At 45.3% G+C, this 20,890-nt stretch overlaps 1 protein-coding gene across 4 annotated transcripts in view; it reads left to right on the forward strand.

Moving 5' to 3' along the window:
• FGF13 (fibroblast growth factor 13) overlaps nt 1–20,890 on the forward strand; it is a 233,385-nt gene that overhangs the window by 187,414 nt on the left and 25,081 nt on the right. For 3 of the 4 annotated variants that reach the window (XM_077922731.1, XM_077922730.1, XM_028714688.2), the window contains 2 exons: nt 9,380–9,490; nt 17,103–17,206. In XM_077922731.1, the coding sequence (XP_077778857.1) occupies nt 9,380–9,490; nt 17,103–17,206 (215 nt within the window). Of the gene's footprint in view, nt 1–1,879; nt 3,170–9,379; nt 9,491–17,102; nt 17,207–20,890 lie in introns of those variants that run through there. The other variant, XM_028714686.2, reaches the window with a different exon arrangement.

The following is a 20,890-nucleotide window of genomic DNA, read 5'->3' on the forward strand; positions in this document are numbered from 1 at the left end:
GCAATACCAGCTGCAAGCCTTGATGCAATCACTGTTTCCATTCTCAGGTGTGGGCAGGCAGGCTCTGCATTTGAATCGCTCCCCTCTGATGTGCCTAGACCTTCACCGAAGATCTCAAAAACTTACTCTGTACTTTCCATCTAGGATATTTTTATTGTTTTATTATTACATTTGTATTCCACCTTTCCTCCAAAGGAACTCAAAGCAGTATACTTAGTTCTCGCCTCCCTGTTCTTTCCTCACAACGACCCTGTGAGGTAGGTCAGGCTAAGAGATGATGACTGACCCAAGTCACACAGATGGCTTCATTACCAAAGTGGGATTTGAAAGTTGGTCTCCAAGGTCCTTGTCTGACACTCTGACAACTTCACTGGTTCCCTGAAGATGGCAGAAGAAATTTCTGAGAAAGAAGAAAGGAGTGGCTGTTGATCATAACAGAGGCTTCTTGCAATGGTGGCATGAGAAGGCAGGTGATGACCGAGAGTACGACAAATGAATCAATTCACTTTTGCCTGTCTCAATTTCTCTTTGTAATTTGGGTCCCAGTTATCATCACACAAGTTTCTGCTTGGAATTGGATGCATTATAGTACCTTGTAGATAAGGTGGCTGGATCTCCTTCACTGGACGTTTTTAAACAGAGGTTGGGTGGCCATCTGTCATGGATTCTTTAGCTATGATTCCTGCATTGCAGAGGGTTGTGCTGGATGACCCTCGGGGTCTCTTCCAACTTCTTTGATTCTTTCTGTAAGCACTGTCCTGGTATGTGCATACTTTGTCCAGTGTTCACAGCATCACAGGATCAGTAGTCTTGAAGCCCTGCAACCAACCCTGCGTCTGTGTATTTGGCTTTGATGACATCTCAGGAGATGACTTGGCAAGAAGGGCTTAGCTGTTCGAGAGGACACAGATGTAGTGAGGAAGTCAAACACTCATTAATGTGCTTATGGCAAGAAAGACCATTTCCTCATTCTGGATGAACATGCGGCTGATTGGTCAAAAGCTCGACAGCCAGCTGTTTTTAGATCAGTGTTCTGATTTCTCAGAAGAACCACACACTTCAATCCAGATTCTGTTGTTTGAACGTTTTGATGGAATTTTTTGCCTGGCTTCTCTGCATTCAAGAAATCACTAAGGGTTTATTTTAAACTGCCCCTGTTTGCTACCAGGCTAATATTTGGAAATGGAAAGCAGGGCCACTTTTCACATGTTGGAATGGAGAAGCAAGTCAGCTCTGCAGGCGTACGGAGAAAACTCAAAAGCAAAATTGGAGAGGCAAAAGGTCTCTGCTTACTAGGAGCTTATAATCACCCCCTCACCAAAATCATGCTGCAGGGAAAGCCTTCCCCAGTTTGGGGAAAGCCTTCCTGAGGAACTAGCTCCTTGCCCCTTCTTAAAACCCAGAAGGACCCTGATTGTTTTCCTTTCCTGGGGCACTGCAACCAGTTCTTTTATCACTGTGTTCTGAGGTGAGGGCATGTGGCTAAATTTGGGTGCATATTTTGTGGGGTTTGCCAACCCACCATCCTTCTCCTCCTTAATTTTTTTTTATTGTCTTCTGCTGGCTTCGGTGGGATGCCTTGACTCCTTAACGCCTTGCTGGTGTGAGCTTCCCCACAGGATGAGAACGAGGAAGATGCAAGTGCAAGATTCAAAGGTGGATCGTTTGCTCCGAGCCAGCCGCTGAGTCCTCCTCCTGCTCCTTTTCCCTCGACACCCATCGCCTCCCAAGCGTGCCCGCCTGACGGGTTTCTCACGACGCGTGCCCCCGCCCCCACCTTTCCCCTGCCACTCGGCATCCTAGCTCTTCGAAGTTCTTTCTAACGCAAGTCACGTCTGTTTGGGTGTCTGCTGCCTCTTTCCCCACCGAGAGGCGCTTCTTGCTTAGAGGGGCTGTCCTCGCCCTCTCGCCCCCCCCTCTCTACCTACCCAGGGAGACGGACGCCTCCTCTAGCCACAGCTGCGTCTGCCTCCAAGCTGCTTCGCCCCCTCCCCTTCTTCTTCTTCTTGTGCTTCATCCTCCTCCTCGGCTCCCTTCGCTCTTAGTCCGATTTCTGCATTTGCTGAAAAGGAGGGGGTTGCTGAGCTGTGCTGCTGAGGGGCTTTGCTGCGTCGCCGTGCGGCTCCTGGCAAAGAGAGCGCAGCCTCCGTTAGTCCTGCTGCTGCCTTTTTTTGCAGGTGCTGCTGTCGAAGGAAAACCCAGCTTCTCTCACCCGCACCCCCCTCCCAATCTTCCATCCGAAAACACGCCAAAGCCAGGAGGAGGATTTGGGAGATGCTGCGGCTACCGCTCCCGGTTTGAGGAGAGCCCGTGCCAATCCTCTGGCGCTCCCCGAGGGACCCGGACAGCCCCGCACGCAGCAGCAGCTTGGAGAACTTACTGAAGAAGACGCCACAACTGGTGCCCACATTTCCAAGAAGGGAACGGACAGCAGCCCGGGCGCTCCCCCGTGCCTCTCTCTTTCTCTCCACCTCCCTGTCTCCCTCCGAGTTCCTAAAGGGGTGACTGCCAGTGGTCGAAAGAAAGGGGAAAGGGGACGAAGCTTCGGCGCGAGGCGCCCTCAGGGCCCGACAGCGCCAATGCTGCGCCAAGGGAGCATTTGGAGACGTCGAGGGACCTGTTGGCTTCCTCTCTTCGCTGAGTGGGCAGGCAACTTTTCAGTCCGGGGCCAAGTTTGAGGAGGATTCTTTTCCACCCCTTTCCCTCTACTCTACCCACAGGAAGGGATCGGGGCTGGGCGGCATAGTCGGGGCAGCTCCGCAAACCGAAAGGCGCCCGAACGCACCGCTCCCCGCGCGGCCCCCAACAGGCGGCTGCCCCACCTTTCTTGCGAAGCGGGAGGTGGCCTGGCCTCCTGTCACGCCAGGCCTCGCGTCGTTTATTAATTTTTTTCCGAGGGGAGGCGAGAGCAGCATGCTGGGGGCTCCCCCCGCAGGCAGCCCCCGCAACCCCGACGTCTGACCCTCCAGGGTGGCGGCTATGGCAGCAGCCATCGCCAGCTCCCTGATCCGACAAAAGAGGCAAGCGAGGGAGCGGGAGAAGTCCAACGCCTGCAAATGTGTCAGCAGCCCCAGCAAGACCAAGACCAGCTGTGCCGACAAGAAGAAGCTCAGCGTCTTCTCCAGGGTCAAGCTATTCGGCTCCAAGAAAAGGCGGAGGAGGAAACCAGGTGGGCTGGTCGCTGGTGGGGGAGGCGAGGGGTGGCGGGCTTGCTCCGGGTTTGGGGGATATGGACCCCTGCGAAAACCGGGGTGGGCTGTTTGGTTCCCTGCCCGGCTGTAGGCTTACTTGTAAGGCGTCTGATAGGCCACTGCGATTGGAGGGTTCTGACTAGCTGGACCTCTGTCTGGTCTCCTGTTCTGATGCTCCTATCACTGGGGAGAGGTGAGCTCTGTTAGTCTTGGTGGCTCTTTGGACTCTGGTGTCTAATGCCCCTTGTGGAAAGGCTCAGAGGTAGAGCATTTGCCTGGCGGGCAGAAGGTCCCAGGTTCATTCCCTGGCATCTCCAGGTAGGGCTGGGAATGTCCCCTGCCTGAAACCCTAGAAATCCACTGCCAGTCAGTGTGGACAATACTGAGCTAGATGAACCCAGTGGTCTGCCTTGGTATAAAGGCAGCTCCGTATGTCAGAATACTGTTGAATGTGTTAGAGAAGCTATTGCTTGGAAGTCCCCCTGCTTCTGGGCCTTTTGGAGGCATCTGCCTAGCTCTTGTTAGGAGATGGAAGCTGGATCCTCAGTCTGCAACAAGAGGGCTTGTCTCCCGTTCTTCTTAAACACAAGTGTTGGCTGATTGCATGGGGCCTCTTGGCGCATTGTCTGGCCATTGTATGGTGGCAGCCAGGAGCTACCATGGCTCTTCTGTGGTTGGATGTGTGGAGTGTAACAGCTGGGTATTGACCACAATAGTGAAAACAAACCTCCATATTCAAAGGTGGTATACCTCTGAGTATCAGACACCAGCGACAACTGCTGCTTGCAGTGTCTGTGAGTCATAGAAGTATCAGGTTGATTTTGCTTTTGGGTCAGGTACATCTCTGTCAGGGGGACAGGTATGTTTGGACATGTTTTGCACATGGGTGGTGCTCCCCTCCACCCATGTTGCAGCAACAACACACAATCAAATTAAACAAATGAGTATCTATGCACAAGTTCCATGTGCTTTCTGACACAGATGAGCTTCCTTAACATATGAAAGCAGTACTAAGGGACTAGTTTTAACATCAAGAATGCAGGCTGAGATGTGAATGGAAGTTGATTGGCACATCTCTGCTTCCTGATCCATGTATTGGGAGAGAAACGTGGCAATTGACACATAACCAACTGATCATTATGCTCTTCCATACAGCAAAACGGTAATAATTAGTTACCCAAATCCACCTTTTTTGTTGTGGTAACACCTTTAAAACACCTTCCGAAAGAATATTTGGAACTGTAGTTTAAGGGTGCTGGGAACTGTAGCTGCAGTTCCCAGGATTCTTTGTTTTCTGTGGGCAGGAGGGGGGGGGGACTTATTTTAAATATATGGTGTATACACAGCCTTGGTTGCATTTGCATTCTGCCCTTCCTCAGAGGAGCTCAGAGATGGGCAACAGCCCAGCCTCATTTTATCCTTACGACAGCCCTGTAAAGTACTCTGGGCTGAGGGGGGTGACTGGCTCAGATCACCCAGTAAGCTTCACAGATGACTGGGGATTTGAACCTGGATCTCCTTGCTCTAAGTTCGGGACTCTGTTCATTCCACTGCTCCGACTTCTCTTTGATTTCCAGCGCTTTAAACGCCCCAGTCCCTGATCTCCCTCTTTTCCCTTTCACATTGCTCTGCCTCAGATCTTCAGCCCCTTTCTTTCTTTCTTTCCTCCTTTTCTTATGCTTACTAAAGGACTTCTTGTTATGCCTTCTGAGCATCTTGCACACTCACTAATATAGACAGGCACCAGTTTCCTTTCCTTTCCCACACACTTGTAACTGTCCTTAGAATTACCTACGCTTGTTTCCATTCCTAAGTTCCTGTGCATTTTTGACAATGGCTGATTTCAGTTTCTTATGGAGGTTTTTTAAATTTTCTACACACACACAAAGGAATTGGCATGCCAAGAATGTGTCTCTCTTTGTGCACCCAGCACCATGGACACAATGGTGAATGACATCTTCTGCCTCTGCCTTGTTCATGTAACATCCTGGATTTCTCTGCTGTTCCAGATTTCTGCACTCACTTGAGATGTATGTTTGCGCATCAGCAACATAAGAAGCCACCTTGGTCTATGTAGCTCAGCATTGTCTACTCTGACTGGCAGTGGCTCTCCAGGTTTTCAGGCAGGGGTTATTCCATCCCAGCCCAACCTGAAGATGCTGGGGATTGAACCTGGGACTTTCTGAATGCAGATACATTTGTAACCTGAGGCGTTTGTAACTCGAGGTACCTCTGAGCTACCGCCTTTCCTCATTTGCCTAGATCAGGGGTAGTCAACCTTTTTATACCTACCGCACACTAATGCATCTTTCTTGATGGTAAAATTTCCTTACGGCCCACCAGTGCTCGATGGAAGGAGGATTCAGCTTGTGCCGTAAAACCCCCTGCTGCCCACCTAGAATCCTGAAACACCCACTAGTAGGGACCAGGTTGACAACCCCTGGCTTAGATGGTAGATGGGTCATAGGAGAAAGTAAAACCATTAGCCCATCTAGCACAGTATTGTCTACACTGGCAGACAGTGGCTGTCCATGGTTTCAGGCAGGAATCCTATCTGGAGATTGAACCTGGGACCTTCTGCATGCAAAGCAGATGCTCTGCCACAGAGCTATGGCCCTTCGCCACCCCCGACCTCAACCATTGGTGACTTACTCAGAGAATGCACACATGCAGTTTGGCTTATAGGCTCCATTTATTTCCACATACAACCCTGTCATCTGTATACATGAATCTTCCCATATTTCATACACCCCCTGCATACCCACTCAGGATATGTTACATGAGGATGGAGTTGCAAGGGATGGAGAGATAACCTTACCCAACTCCCGTTGTGTTTATGCATCATTGTCGCATCCCACATTTTCATGTGAATCTGTCTTATTCCTAGCCACCCACTAACTATGCCAAAGTAGTTCAGGGCCACGCATATGCCCATTGCGGACTGAGATGGCTCACTTGGTAGAACATGGGATTCAGTCTCAGGGTTGTGGGTTCAAGCCCCATGTTGGGCAAAAGATTCCTGCATTGCAGGGAGTTGGACTAGAAGATCTTCACGGTCCCTTCCATCTCTGCAGTTCTATGATTCTGTGATCCTAGATGGTATTATCCTACTTTATCCTCTCAACAAACCTATAATGTTGGTTTGGCTCAGATAGTGCATTGGTGGAGCTCTCTCTTTTCCAAGGCTGCCCACTCTATCACTAGTATCCCTTTGCAAATCTGTGCATTTGCTCCAGGCTGCTGTTGCCACCAGTACTTTCCTATCACTCTTTTGTAAGGCTGGTCTTCTGTAAAAAATGTGTGAGACGAGGGATGCACCTGGGTGGGTGGGGAGGAACGAGCAAGCATCTAAATGCAGAAAGCGGAACGAGCCAATTCCCTCTCTTCTGGTTTTACTTTTCTAAAAAATAAATAAATCACCAAACTCGCAACCATTAAATATTCCAGTTGTTCTTAACCAGCTGAAGAACTAAGAGTTGTTTCATGCACTGCCTAGCTATTATTCCTGGGTTAACTGTGCTCACTTGACCAGGAGCTATGGCACTCTCTGGTGCAAGGAACTTGTACAAGACATGTATTTGCAAACACACGTCTCAACTTCATATGCTGCATTTCTTGTGTATGTGCGTGTACAGACACATCTTCTGTGTACACATATGCTTTTTTAAAAAAACAAGTGAAGGGACCTGAAACGACAGGCTGTAAAAGGAAGTAGAGGGTCGTTCTTGTTAACAGCATTTTGGGCCAACAATCAGCAATCCAGTTTGTGGTGAGTCTGATAACTATGGGCCATTTCAAATGTTACACAGCAACAAGGGATGAGCAAGCATGTAAATGCTCTAGCGTACTTTGGAAAACGGAATTAGCAAATCCCCGTTCCTTGGTTTCGCTTCGCTAAATCTTCCAAACCTGTAAAATCTTCCATTAAGTATGTGGCTGATGATAAGTGGTAGCAAAACCTGGTGGGTGCCTGTACGATGTGTGTGTTTTCAACCCCATTTGTCATCGCAGTATATCACATTTCTAGAGGTATGCTTCCAAAAAACAAAAAATTCCAAAGGTAACTTAAAGGTAAAGGTACCCCTGACAGTTAGGTCCAGTTGTGGCCAACTCTGGTGTTGTGGCGCTTATCTTGCTTTACTGGCCAAAAGAGCTGATGTACAGCTTCCGGGTCATGTAGCCAGCATGACTAAGCAGCTTCTGGCAAACCAGAGCAGCGCACGGAAACACTGTTTACCTTCCTGCCGGAGCGGTACCTATTTATCTACTTGGACTTTGACGTGCTTTTGAACTGCTAGGTTGGCAGGAGCAGGGACCGAGCAACGGGAGCTCACCCTGTTGTGGAGATTCGAACCACTGACCTTCTGATCGGCAAGCCCTAGGCTCTGTGGTTTAGACCACATTGCCACCTGCGTCCTAAAGGCCACTTAAATGCAACCTAAAAGAGGGACATGATGGATGGTGAGGCCCTAAATAAGCTTGACAGCATCACCAGGTTGGTCTGCTTTGCTAATGTTGTGAGGTTGCTTTTGGGAAGCAGTATGCATCACTGCCAGATCCCACTTGAACGAGATGGGAACAGCTTCTTTGCTGTGGCTGGAGGTGGACAACAGTTGCTTCTGCACCTCTCACTGTTTCACTGCAGAGGTCTCAAACTAACTAAAATTGATGAAGCCAGACAAATACCCAGGCACAGATCCCCATATCTATGGCGCAGGTGTTTGTTGACCCTTTCTGGAAAGAAACATGCCATTCATGAGGCTACATTTCATTGTGTCACAAGTCATTCTTCAGTCAAGTCTTCACATTCCTCTGATGCTCTGACTGAGCCTTACAGTCTCATTTACTAACCATCAAGATGGCAAGGATGTTGTTGTACCCATGAGTTTCGGAAATGTTCACATGTCTGTTTAGCTGCATAGCAGGCTCCAGATGGAGGCATGGGTGTGCATTTGCTGGGCTCCCTAATCCCAGTCAAGGGGCACTCTGCTCTAGCCAGGGGCACCTGAGGGGGTGGGGGACAGGAGTCAGCGGGTTCTTGATGCCGAAATCCTGGAGGACTGCGTAGACTTTCCAGTGAATCACCCGACTGTGGCACATGCTGACATTTGCACATGGATGTTGACAATGCCAGACGAATGTCTGGGGAACATTCAAAGACAAATGACAGATTTCCCTACTTTTTGGATACAGACAGATCCTCTTTCTTTCTTTCTTTTTCTTTCTTTCCTTTCTTCCTTCCTTCCTTCCTTCCTTCCTTCCTTCCTTCCTTCCTTCCTTCTCTCTCTCTTTCTTCTTTCACTATAAGATTCCAGGGTAGATTACAGGAATGTAAAAATACAACATTCAACCCAGTTTAAACACTTTAAAGAAATTATTATTATTATTATTATTATTATTATTATTATTATTATTATTTTAAGAATGTAAAACTTTGGATAGTGTATCCTTGGTGTTTTTGGACATTCTCAACATTTGTCTGGAATCGCAATACTTGCCAAATTCCAGATATTCACTGTAGAGTATCTGTCTTTCTCTTTCTCTCACTGTCACACACACACACACACACACACACACACACACACACACACCATTTGAAACCAAGTAAAAACATAATTTGGGTTCAATTCTGCTGTATTGTTGCTTACCCTTACCCTCTTTCCTATTACCTTCCTCCAGCATATATTTTAGTACTTCTGTCTCTTGATGCTCAATGGTTAATTGGAACTGCAGTGGTACTAACTATACCTCTCAGCTTGGTTCTTGGTTAGCACACGTCCTCTCATTTTAAGAAGTGTTTTTCCTTCCTCCCTTCTCTTTTTATTCTACTGCTGATGAATCTCAAGCTCATTAAAAAGCAGAATCTTTTCCTTGCCAACACATTTCTAATCTTAATAGCAATCAGATCTAGCTCCTTCAGCCATGTAACATACTGCTGGCATTTCGATCCACTGGCACAAGATTTGTGTTTTAAAACCACCTGCATTTCTTACCCCAAGTCAGTGGTGACCACCAATCCTCCATTTGCTGATTTGTTTCGGCAATCTCACAAATAGCTGTGAAACTTCTAGCTTGGGAGTTTTATCTCTGGAAAAATGAGGCATGTCTTTTTTGTTCACCGAAAGCATATGCAATGTCAGTTTCAGAACTGAACTTTTAATCTTTTCCACTTGTTTGTTTTCTTACAGAACCACAGCTTAAAGGCATTGTAACAAAACTCTACAGCCGGCAAGGGTATCACTTGCAGCTACAAGCAGATGGAACTATCGATGGCACTAAAGAGGAAGAGAGTACCTACAGTGAGTATTCACCTTGGAAATGGTTTGTTTGTGCAGTCTACAAGTCCATATGAATGGCTTAAAAAACAACACCACCAAATCCAATGGCTGTTTTGGAGATAGCATGTGGCAGATGGAATCAAGGCAACATCATTATTGTCTGTGTGTTTGCTGTTCAACCTTCTGTACAAAAACACTTGAATGTTCAATGAACCAGTGGAGGTAGTGGTGGCTTCTGAAAAACCTGTGCAAATGTTATCTCCATAGAGATCTGGAGGGTTTCATCTCTTTGCTTTGGATCTCATTAGGTTTTTGTTCTCCACCTGGAGAAAGTTTTCTCACCCCCTCATTTTGCCTGGAATAAATCCAAGCCATTGCTTCTCCAAAGGTACCAGAAACAAATGATCCCACCAAGAACTGTGGGGGAGAGGGTGAAGAAACCAGCCCACTTCATTAAATTTGCATGTTCCACACTCTGGTGATAGACCTCAGATTGATTCTGCTTTCAGTCTTTCTTCTCTATCTTCAGAGTTGGATTTAGTCAGGTGAAAATATCCAGTGGGAAAATGTTTTTTCCTTACACAAATATGTCCATAAACCTTTGAATCATTTGTTTGTTGGAGGGTGGGAGTTATCCCAGCACAGCTTTCCTTCAGGAGTCTGTGTCCATGACAATTATTTTAAAAACATTATTTTTTATTATTATTATTATTATTATTATTATTATTATTATTATTATTATTTATTTTATTTTATACCGCCCAATACCCAAAGGTCTCATAGTTCAAGAACATAGTCCTTGCAGAGATGGCAGCTGTAGGAAAGCTGAATTAGTTATGCACAGTGATCTGGAAGAGAGCCTCCTTTTTTGTTTTTTGTTTTTTTTTGTGTGTTTATAGGTTCTCCTCCTCTTTCATGATTACCCACTCTTCACCCTAAGGTCCCAGGGTGGACCACAATCATTCAAAATACAACATTAAATGCAATTTAAAACAAATTGCAATCACAATAACTGGATGGGTCCTAATGATACACATCTCAAGTGTCAAAACTCTTGAAGTATTCAAGTCCATTTAAGTGGCTCATCCACTTCAGCATTCAGACTTTTGATCATGACCAACCAGGAAGGTTCTGTGTGTGTCTGGGGGGGGGGATATTTTTTATTTTGCTTTTTATTGTGTTCTGTATTTTTATGTTTTTATATTGTGAACTGCCCTGTGATCCTTGAAGGGTGGTATAGAATGAATGAATTAATGAAATGCCTTTTTTCAAGCACACCTTGTGATCTTCCTCAGAGATTCTTCCCTAGGTTTTCCTTGCCAAAGGCAAGTGATTTCTAGGGAGAGGGTCTTGTTAGTAGTGGTACCTCACGGATGGAATGGCCTCCCCAGAAAGGCTCGCCTGGCACCCAGGCCACGACATTGCTAGTCACCAAGCTGCTTCTTCTCCCATGCCTTTTCCATTATGATCTGTCAAACGCTTGTATTTTTCTGTCAAGTTATTGGGTTTTAAGGTGGATTTAATTGTTTGGGGGGCTTGGTTTTCTGCTAACTTAAGGTGGCTTTCTTTTCCTGGACTTTTTCTGTGTGGGATTGGTATTATTATTATTTTAAAAACATTGTGTGTTTTTTGTTTTTTTAAAAATGTGTTTTTATTGCAAAATGTATTTTCATTTTAGTCTTGGTTTTAAATGGCCCAGAGAGCTTGGTTGAATAGGTTGTATAGAAATGCAATAAATAAAATAATGCTTCAAGGTGGTGCACAAGCAAGGTGTGACAGCAGCATCAAAACTCGGCTGTTGATCTGCTTTTGCCTAGCACAGGTAGTCAGTCACAACTAGATCTGTCCACCATGAATCGGTTGCAAGAAAAATAGGGAGCTGCTTAATATCGAGTTGGCCATCTATCTGAGTGTTGTCTACATTGGACTGGCAGCGACTGCCCAGATTTTTATTCAGGGAGCCTTTCCATCTCTCTACCTGGAGATGCTGGGGACTGAACCATTTATTACTCAGCACAAATGAAGCTCCTCCTGTCATCTTGTGCTTTGTTAAAGGGAGAGAGTTCACACAATCAGTGTTGAAACTCTGAGACCCAAAGGGCTGCATGGATTCCGCTGTCCATGCTTTACTCCTCAGGGAGCTGCCTCCCAAGCGGCCACCCCTTCTCTGCACATTTGAAGGTGAAACAACTAGACCAGATCTTTGTGTTCCACATTAAGCAAAATCTTACATGGATAGAAATAAATGGGGGAGGGGCAAAGGGTGCTGCTGTCACGGCCAGTCCCAGATAAGGAAGAAGCACACATCCAATAGTTAATTACTTATTGGCAAGATAAACACTTATAGCAGCTTCCACGGTGTTTTGGATAAACATGCACACATGCTTCTAGATTCTAGGCAGAGCTCCATAGGTCTGAGTCCTGTGGTGCAGCTGCAGCAACAGGAGAGCCCCTTCCCTCTTCCAGCTTACCATATATACCGTCCTCTGATGGGTTGTGTGCCTGCAACTTGAGACTTCTTCCCTCCTGGTTCTTGGACAAAGTTTGTCAGGGGAAGGTGGGGAATCTACTGGCCTGCCCCTCACCTGGACCATCCCTTCTTCCTCTGCCACATCCTGCATGCCTTCTTCTGCCTCAGACTTCCTAGACTCTCCCTTCTCCCAAGGCTCCTGCCTTGCAGGTGGCATGACACCCTAGAAAATCGCTGGTCCCATCTCCTGGGTCCCCTGGTCGCCTGGCTCCACCACACACTCTTCAGAGCCCTGCCAACCCCTAACATTTGTTATCTAGATTTTACTCGTATTCACTTCCATTTATTGCAGGGATGGAGAGCTTCTGGCTCAGCAAATGTTGCTGAACCACAACTCCCATCAGCCCCAGCAAGCATGGCCAATGGCCAGGGATGGTGGGGGTTGTAGCATGTGGAAGGGGCCAAGTTTCTCCACACCTCCTCTATTGCTTATGCCACACTTTTCATTCCAAAGTGAAGCCCAATGCAGCTAACAGCAAACAACCCACTCAAAAGCAACATTGGACTAATATTTTTAACCAAAAAAAGAAGCATATATCAAAATTCAGAGCAATTCAAAGCCACACTCATGAGAAAAAATACAGTAAATCAAATGAATCTATATTAATGAATTATTTTGATTTAAGTTCTGGTCTCAACAAAAGCAAGGGAGGTACCATGGACAGCTCTATGGCTCAGGATGAATAATGCAACATCAAAACACAGCTTAGATGTTGCTTCAGCAACAGCTACTCACAGGCCGAGCCTTTTATAGGAGCTGGACCTCTGCCTCAATAGATGTGGCTTCTTTAATTTAAGAAGCCCAAGCCTTCTCCAACAATGGTTTGCTTGGGTGGAGTAAGGAGACTCTGCTTGCCCTGGGCCTTCTGAGATGCAGTCTTCTGAGTCAGAGGGTGGAGAGAAGGGTACTGGCTGTTAGGGCTTCTCCGGTGCAAGTACTTCTAAGGCTCACAGTGATGGTCCCTCTCTCTCCACTCTGAGTCCCCAGCCTCATCTCCTGAAGAAAAGTAGCTTGGCTCCAGGATGGTGATCCCTCCCCAAATAACAAGGGTCCTCCTTCTGGCAGTGATGGACTCACTCCATGCCCCCTTGCTTGGTTTCATATATGATGGGAGCTGTTTCTTCTTGTGATGATCCCATGCTACTGGGAAGTGCATCTGAATAGTCTTCCATTCAGCCACTCCAAATTTCTGCACCCTCCTATGTGTGATGGATGAGGCAGATGGATTGTGGGTAGGCCCCTAGACACCTCTCTCAGCAGTCTGAATCTGGTGGCTGCTAAATGCTCATCATAGCCAAAGGAAGAACCAGGAGTGATACCAATTATGCTGCGTATGACAAAATGTGTTCATTTTCAATGAACCTTTTTACCGCTAGCATAAATAATTAGATTCTCTGTTGGGAAGACAAGTTTATGTTAAGACCACATAATAAATGGCTGCCAAAAAACAAAAAACAAAAACAAAACAATTTCCCCCATTCCTCATGTAGAAACTTTTTGTAACCTGCTTCTCATTGCTATTAGGAACTAGCAAAAATGACCATGATAATGACAGCAGGGTAGAGAGATTGCCAAAAAGAGGTCTTATGAGCACGGTGTACTCCCATGGTGGGTTCCTATCTATGCAGCTCCTTCCCCCACCCTAGAAAACCACTGTCCTACAGAAGTAATTTTCAGCCAGCCACTTGTATGGGCTTTTGTAGATGGCCCCTTAGTTAACCTTGAGAAAGAAGGTTTCGACCTGCCTGTATTTTAATCATAGCCCAGTAGTAGGAATGGATAAAGCTGTCAATTTCAGTGTCTCATTTCTCTAATCTTAAACTGAGTTCACCACAAGTCCACATCAATTTGTGCATGGGTGGGGGTTGTGGGGGAGGGAGAAGACCTCACAAAAGCATGGCCAGTTTCCCACACACACTCAGCACGAGGATGGCTGGAGGGCAGTTGCGCACAGGGTGATGATCATGGGGACTTGGGGGATTCAGTGTGCACACATTTGTCCCATGTCCAGTACCTTGCCTCTCCTGGGACCTCAAGCAGGGGCATAGGAAGAGGGGTGTGGGGTGTGTGGTCTGCCCCAGGTGTCATCCTGAAGGGGGGTGACATTCGGCACACACACACTCACCCCGCTACTCCCCCAAGCCCAGCGAGCGGCAAAGCGGCAAGTGGCGCAGCAGCTGCTGTGGCTCTCCCCCTTCCCCCCGGCTTGTTGTAGGCTTGGGAGTCATGGGGGGGTGCCCCCTGTGCTGAGATCGGCCCCTGGGGAGGATTGCACAGCCTCACTGAGATCGGGTGCTGGGGAGGATCACGCAGTGCGCTGATCAGCCCAGCTCCGCCACTGACCACAAGGAAAGACTTCTGCCTGTGCCTCTGAAAAGCTGCTTCCAGTCAGTGCAGATAACGCTGAGCCAGATAGGCCAATTGTCTGATTCAGTATAATGCAGTTTTCTGGGTGCCTGTATCTGGTTTCTATTCACAGCACTTGGCTCTTTGGAAGAACTGATGGATGACGGATACCTGGCTGCACCGGAAAGTTTTATTGTATCCAACTCATGGCTTATGTATTTTAACAAAATGTATTCTAACAACTGATAAATAATAATTGATTTTGTGTTAGCTTTAGTGGCTGATACTGCCTATCTTCTACCGAAGCTGAAATGTCATTATAATGTCAGCATTATTGAAATGAACTGTTGCAGAATTGGGTCATTTGTTTGGATTGCTGTATTATCATGTTTTGAAATGAATTGGTTGCAGGCTGTTGCTGCAAGGGAGATGCTTTGATATGTATTGCTGTTATTGACTTGCTGTCTAAGGTGTTCCTAAGTGCTGGAAAGACCTGGGGTGCAGGCCCAAATCTGCAAAAAATTACACCTGCTGATTTATATGGGTACATGCAGATCTAGGTCAACTTTCGAAGAGAAACAAACAAACAAGTGCTGCCTTTTGCTGCCAGGTTTTCCTTGAGCTATAGAGCACCAGCTGAGTTTTCTGAGTCCCATGCACTCTATGTGGTCTGTGTCCCACCTGCAGTCTATGCACTATTAGTATGGACATTTGGGTTCTTTTTTTATAAAAAACAAAAACCTGTTGATTGTATCTGTATATTAGAATTGTTATTCTGCCTGCTGCCTTTCAAAGTCTGTCTCTTGCTCTTTAAAAATAATAATGTTCTATATGGTTTTATGTAAATGGCTTAGACGATTTGCTTATTTATGATTAGCAGTATATACATTTTGCTAAACGGACTGCTGCATATCTATGTACTGAAACCAAAGCAAGTACCATCCAAAATCTAACATCTCTTTTGATTGCTCACTGACACTCTCACACCTACACATACACATCTATATCCTGTATGGGCCATATTTGATAAATGTGTGGGGCTGACCACCTGTCAATCACCTTCCATCACAATGAAGTCAGATGCTGCGGTGCTTTGAAGCCCCGGCAACCAACTGATCATTGGGACCTGCTTCTGGGACTTCCAAAGGTTCTCCTCCTCTGCATTTTAGTTATTTGTCCCCTATTTTATTTGATTTCCTATCCATGCTTTATGCAGGGTGGGTTGCAACCACAACAAACTAGGCAATTATGCAACAAATCTATCCCCACCACAGCCCTTTGAGATTGGTTAGGCTGAAAGACTGTGACCGGCTGCTGGCATCCCAGGCCCTGGTCCAATGCTCTAACCGCAGGAGGGGAGGCGTGAACACAGATTGGCAGGGTACCTACCGACTAGATGAAGGATCAACCATCCTCAAAATTCATGTAATCATATGCCTGTCAGTGGCTATTTAACAACAAAAAAACAACAACAACAAACAGAGGTGTAAGTAACAAAGGAAGAAGTTGCAGGAACCCAAGTGAGACTGAAATGATATCAAAAATAATGATTTAAACATGAACATATGTGGGTATATGCTTATTTTATTTATTTATTATTTAACAGGATTGATGCTACACCTGATTGTAGGAAAACCTCTAAGGAATATTGAAATTATCAATAAAAACACTTAAAACACTTAAAAACCTTTAAAGATAATAACAAGTTTTTTTTTTTTAAAAAAAAGGAAAAAGATTAAAGCACACCAGCTCAGTGTGCCTGGATAGGCTTGCCTGAACAAGAACAGTTTTAGGAGGTGCCAAAACAGTGGAGCAAAGCTGCCTATCTGATGTGAATAGGCAGGGAGTTCCAGAAATTGATTCTTTGCAAGTACAGAGCAAGTATAGTTGTGTACTGGTAACAGTGCCAGTTCCGCAGATCAAAATGATTCAGTGGGCACATATGGGGTAAATTCATCCCACATTTTGTATAAAATACAAAATGTTAAAATACAAATTCACCAAATAAGAAAAAATGGTGTTCTCTGTGAATCAGATGATACTAATTGATAAGATGTCCAGAATTATATCTCAGGTTATGCTACTTGTGGATAATTCTCCAATTTGATTTTGAAGCAACATGAAGCGAAGTTTAATCTTGGAGCTCTCGTTCCTAATTATCTGTATTGCATGGAGAACTTCATTGTTTTTCACACAGTGATTATATTTTGGAGAATTTGTATTTTTGTAATTTTGCATTTTACACAAGCATACCCAAGTGTTTGCATGTATAATTGTTCATGTTCAAATAATCGTCCTTTCTGATATCATTTCATTGCCACTTGGGGCTCCTGCAGCTTTGTCTTTTCCTACTTATCAGTGGCTATTTGCCCCAATGGAGATGCAGAACCTCCATGGTCAGAGACAGTTTATCTCTGGATACAATTTTCTAAAGAGCGACAGTGACAAGAGTTTCCTTAAGGGCTTCCTGTAGGCATCTGTTTGGTTGCTGTTGGATGCAGGAAGCTTGCATATATGGATCACTGAAATGATCTTATCCATTGGGGTTCTTCCCCCATCCCACCCCCAGGAGAGTTGATTAGCTTGCCTTTTCTCCTTTATAAAGGGGATGTGTGGATGCCCTGCTGTGCTACTTCACTTTAAAAGAAGAAGCTCATATTAAATATTCACAAAATGTCTCTTTCAATGAAAGATTTGAAGTTGTTGCTGAAATCTGGAGAGGTTAACTTCCTTCCTTCTTCCTTCTTCCTTCCTAGCTTTGTTTAACCTCATACCTGTGGGTTTACGAGTGGTGGCAATTCAAGGTGTCCAAACAAAACTGTACTTAGCCATGAACAGCGAAGGATACTTGTACACATCGGTAAGTATCAACTGCATTCCACACTCTTGGTTTATTTATCCTGTCTTGTGTGTGTCAGAAACCCAGGCCCCGGAAACAATGTAATGATGCTTATTTGGTGCAACGATGGGGGTGGGAGCTGCTCTTTGGAAGTGGTTTATTGCAGCGTGCTTCTCTGCTCAGTTCTGCTTTGCAGAATTGCAGCTGAATCCTTTGCCTTGCACCTTATGTAAACCCTCTTACTTGATCTCCCATGCTAAGTTTGGATAACTGGCAGGAAACTGCACAGGGGAATTTCGTAACTCAAAAGAGAGGCGCTTTCTGTTGTTAGGGCCGTTACGATGTTGCTAAGCAGACTACTAAAAATGTTTATTGGCTAATGGATCTGCACCCCACCCCCCAAAAAAACCCACCAAGGGCATTATCCATTATTTATTTATCTGGATTTATATACCACTTTTTATCCAAAGATCCCAGGGCTGAGCCCTACATTAAGAACATAATTTATGCAATACAATAATTAAAAAATGAAATCCACAGCATAATGATGTAATAATCATAATAAGTCATGTCACCAACAGTATGCCTGGAACCTTTTCATAAGAACAGAAGAAGAGTCTGGATGCTGGATCCGTCCAATGACCCATCTAGTCCAGCATCCTGTTCTCACAGTGGCTGATCAGATGCTACAGGCATGTGGGTGGCGCTGTGGTCTAAACCACTGAGCCTCTTGGGCTTGCCGACCAGAAGGTTGGCAGTTCGAATCCCCACGACGGAGTGAGCTCCCGTTGCTCTGTCCCAGATCCTGCCAACCCAGCAGTTCGAAAGCACGTCAAAGTGCAAGTAGATAAATAGGGACCGTTGTGCAGGGCCAGATTTAGTTTTGAAGAGGCCCTAAGCTACTGAACGTAATGGGGCCCTTTATGTGTCCAGCTGCCCTTTGTCAACCACAAATTGTTGCTGTTTTTTGTGTTGAATATATGCTATATGGTAATTTATGGACCTACACAACAGAAAACACTATTGCTGTATGTAGGTTTTATTTTATTTGTTTTTTATCTTATATTTTGGAAGTGTATATCCAGGTGTTTTTTCCTTTATTTTTTTTGGGGGGACCCCAAGAGAGTGGGGCCCTAAGCTATAGCTTGTTTAGCTTATATGTAAATCTGGCACTGTCACTGTGGTGGGAAGGAAAACAACATTTCTGTGTGCTCTTGTTTCTGTCATGGTGTCCCATTGTGCTAGAAGCGCTTTAGTCCTGCTGACCACATGACCCAGAAAGCTGTCTGTGGACAAACGCCGGCTCCCTCAGCCTGAAAATGAGATGAGCGCCACAAACCCATAGTCACCTTTGACTGGATGTAACCGTCCAGCGGTCCTTTACCTTTACCAGGGAAGCCCATGAGCAGAACCTGAGTACCTCAGTTTCAGGCTAGAAGTAAAAGGCATTTTGAGAGTGGTTATGTTTAACATCAAGGTCCTGGTTTGTCTGTGGAAAGCAAGCTAGTCAATTACAGAATCTGGTTATGTGGTCATATCCCAAATTCAGAGTTGGGGATTAGGGGTGAACAGACTGGTATTCCGTTATTGTTCTGACATTCTGATATTTCTTGGGTTCTGATATTTTTGAATTCCATCAGGAATAAATGTTTTTGTAATGTTGGCATTTGGATTCTGAACATATGTCCTCAGTGCAATACTTAATAAAAACAAAAAAACAACAACTGTATTTGCATGGGAAAACAGAGAAAAGTGACTTTTATTGTTGCTAGGCTTTTTTTTTAAAAAAAAGCCAAAGCAACGAATCTCCAAAAAAGAGAGCCTGCAATCGCAGAGCCAAATAATCCTAAACAGCTATTAAAAACATAAATATATAAATATATGCCAAATGCAGTGCCAAAACCCTTGAAATATGACTCAAGAAAAAACACAGGTTACAGCATTTTGAGTTCAATGCCAGTAAGCATATCCCATAAAGTGGAACCTCAAAAGGGGGGGGGGGGGAGAGTCCTGCAGAGGTGGATTTCTTCTATGTCATCCACGAAAAGAGTTTTTCTGAAATCCTCACAAGTTTATACTTCCATGGTGCACTTTTATACTTGTCTACCCATTGAGTTCTATGGGACTTATTTCCAGGGAAATGTACAGCTTAAATGTAGCGATGAATGGGGATGAATCTCCAGCGATTTCTCCTGGTGAAGTGGCAATCACACTTCTGGAGCTGAAGCAGTATTGTCTCACCCAGCCAACCTGATATCATCATTTGACATGATTTTATTGTGCTCACCATGTATATATGCTTAATGTATTTGTAAACTGCATTGAGATCTTTCAGGTGGTAAGCAGTCTATAAATGGCAATAATAGTGAGTGCATTGAATCTGTGCCCATAAAATACGAGGTGCAACTACATAACAGCAAATGGTAAATATGTATTGAGGATGGAAGGGGAGCTTGGAAAGAAGATAGTGTTTTGTTTTCACTTAAACAAATGATTGCAACCAAAGTGTTTTGCTTGCAGCTGGTGTGTAAGGCTGCCTTGAGCTACTCTGAGTGTGAGGTTGATGTTTGCACCTGCTGTTAGTGCTCATTGTTTCTTTACTGGGTTGAGGTTGTGCAGTGCAATGCATGTTATTATGATGTAGTCAGGAATGAGTGGGTGGAAGTAGTTTTATACCCTCCAAGGCAGGGCTGCCCCACCTATGAGGCAAGGTGAGATGACCACCTCAGGCGGCAGGATCCGCACGGGCAGCAGATCCAGCCTCCAATGAATGAATCACCCACTGCTGCTGCTGCTGCCACAGTGAAAGAACTGCACTGGCTGCAGATGGGGTACCAGCCAAATTCAAGGTGTTAATTCTATCACATAAATCCCTAGGAGGCCTGGGACTCAAGTACCTAAAGTGCATCTTCTCCCATATCATCCATCTCAGATCTTACAATGAGAACTTGGTAGTAGTTCTGCCATTAGGGTTGACTAGTTGATGTTAACCCACAACAGGGCTTTTTTGGTGGTGGTCCCCCATTTGTGGACTGCCCTCCCTGTGGAGGTGCATCTGCCTCCTTCACTATTGGCTTTCAGGAGAAACAGTATAACATTGCTGTTTACCAGGGCATTTGATGGTTTGAAAGACACTGTTCCAAGCAACCATGAGATTCTTGCCTGAGATAATGTTTTAAAACTGTTTCTAGAATTTTTTAGAACTGTTTTATCCTTGCCGTGTCTGCCACCCTGGGCTCATTCAGGATGAATTATTGTTATTGTTATTATTGGCAAAAGATTTAATCACCTCCCTGGTGTTACCTAGGGAGATGCTTGGGCTTCACTGAATCTGCTGGGAGAAGAGATTTCCAGAGGTTTCTGGTGCATATACCTATTGATTGACTTTCTGTGCAGCATCAGCTATGTTCAGCCCAGGACTTCCCATCAGCTCTTCTCTAGAGCTTCTTTTCATAGGCTGTAGGGGAGGAAGAATATTCTAAGGCAGGGAAGGTTGAAAACCTTTGTTCCGCCTGATATTGTTGGACTACAACTCCCAGCATCCCTAGCCAGCATGACCAATGGTAAGGGTTGATGGAAATGGTGGCTCAGCAGTACCCAGTGAGTCAGGGGTTCCCCTGGACACAGTACTGGACTGGGAGTGACAAGATCCACTCACCCACAAAGACCTCACCTACTTCAATGAGTTCTTGTTGTGAGGATAAA

Source organism: Podarcis muralis, chromosome Z, assembly GCF_964188315.1.
Source record: "Podarcis muralis chromosome Z, rPodMur119.hap1.1, whole genome shotgun sequence".
In the NCBI taxonomy this organism is placed as follows: domain Eukaryota; kingdom Metazoa; phylum Chordata; class Lepidosauria; order Squamata; family Lacertidae; genus Podarcis; species Podarcis muralis.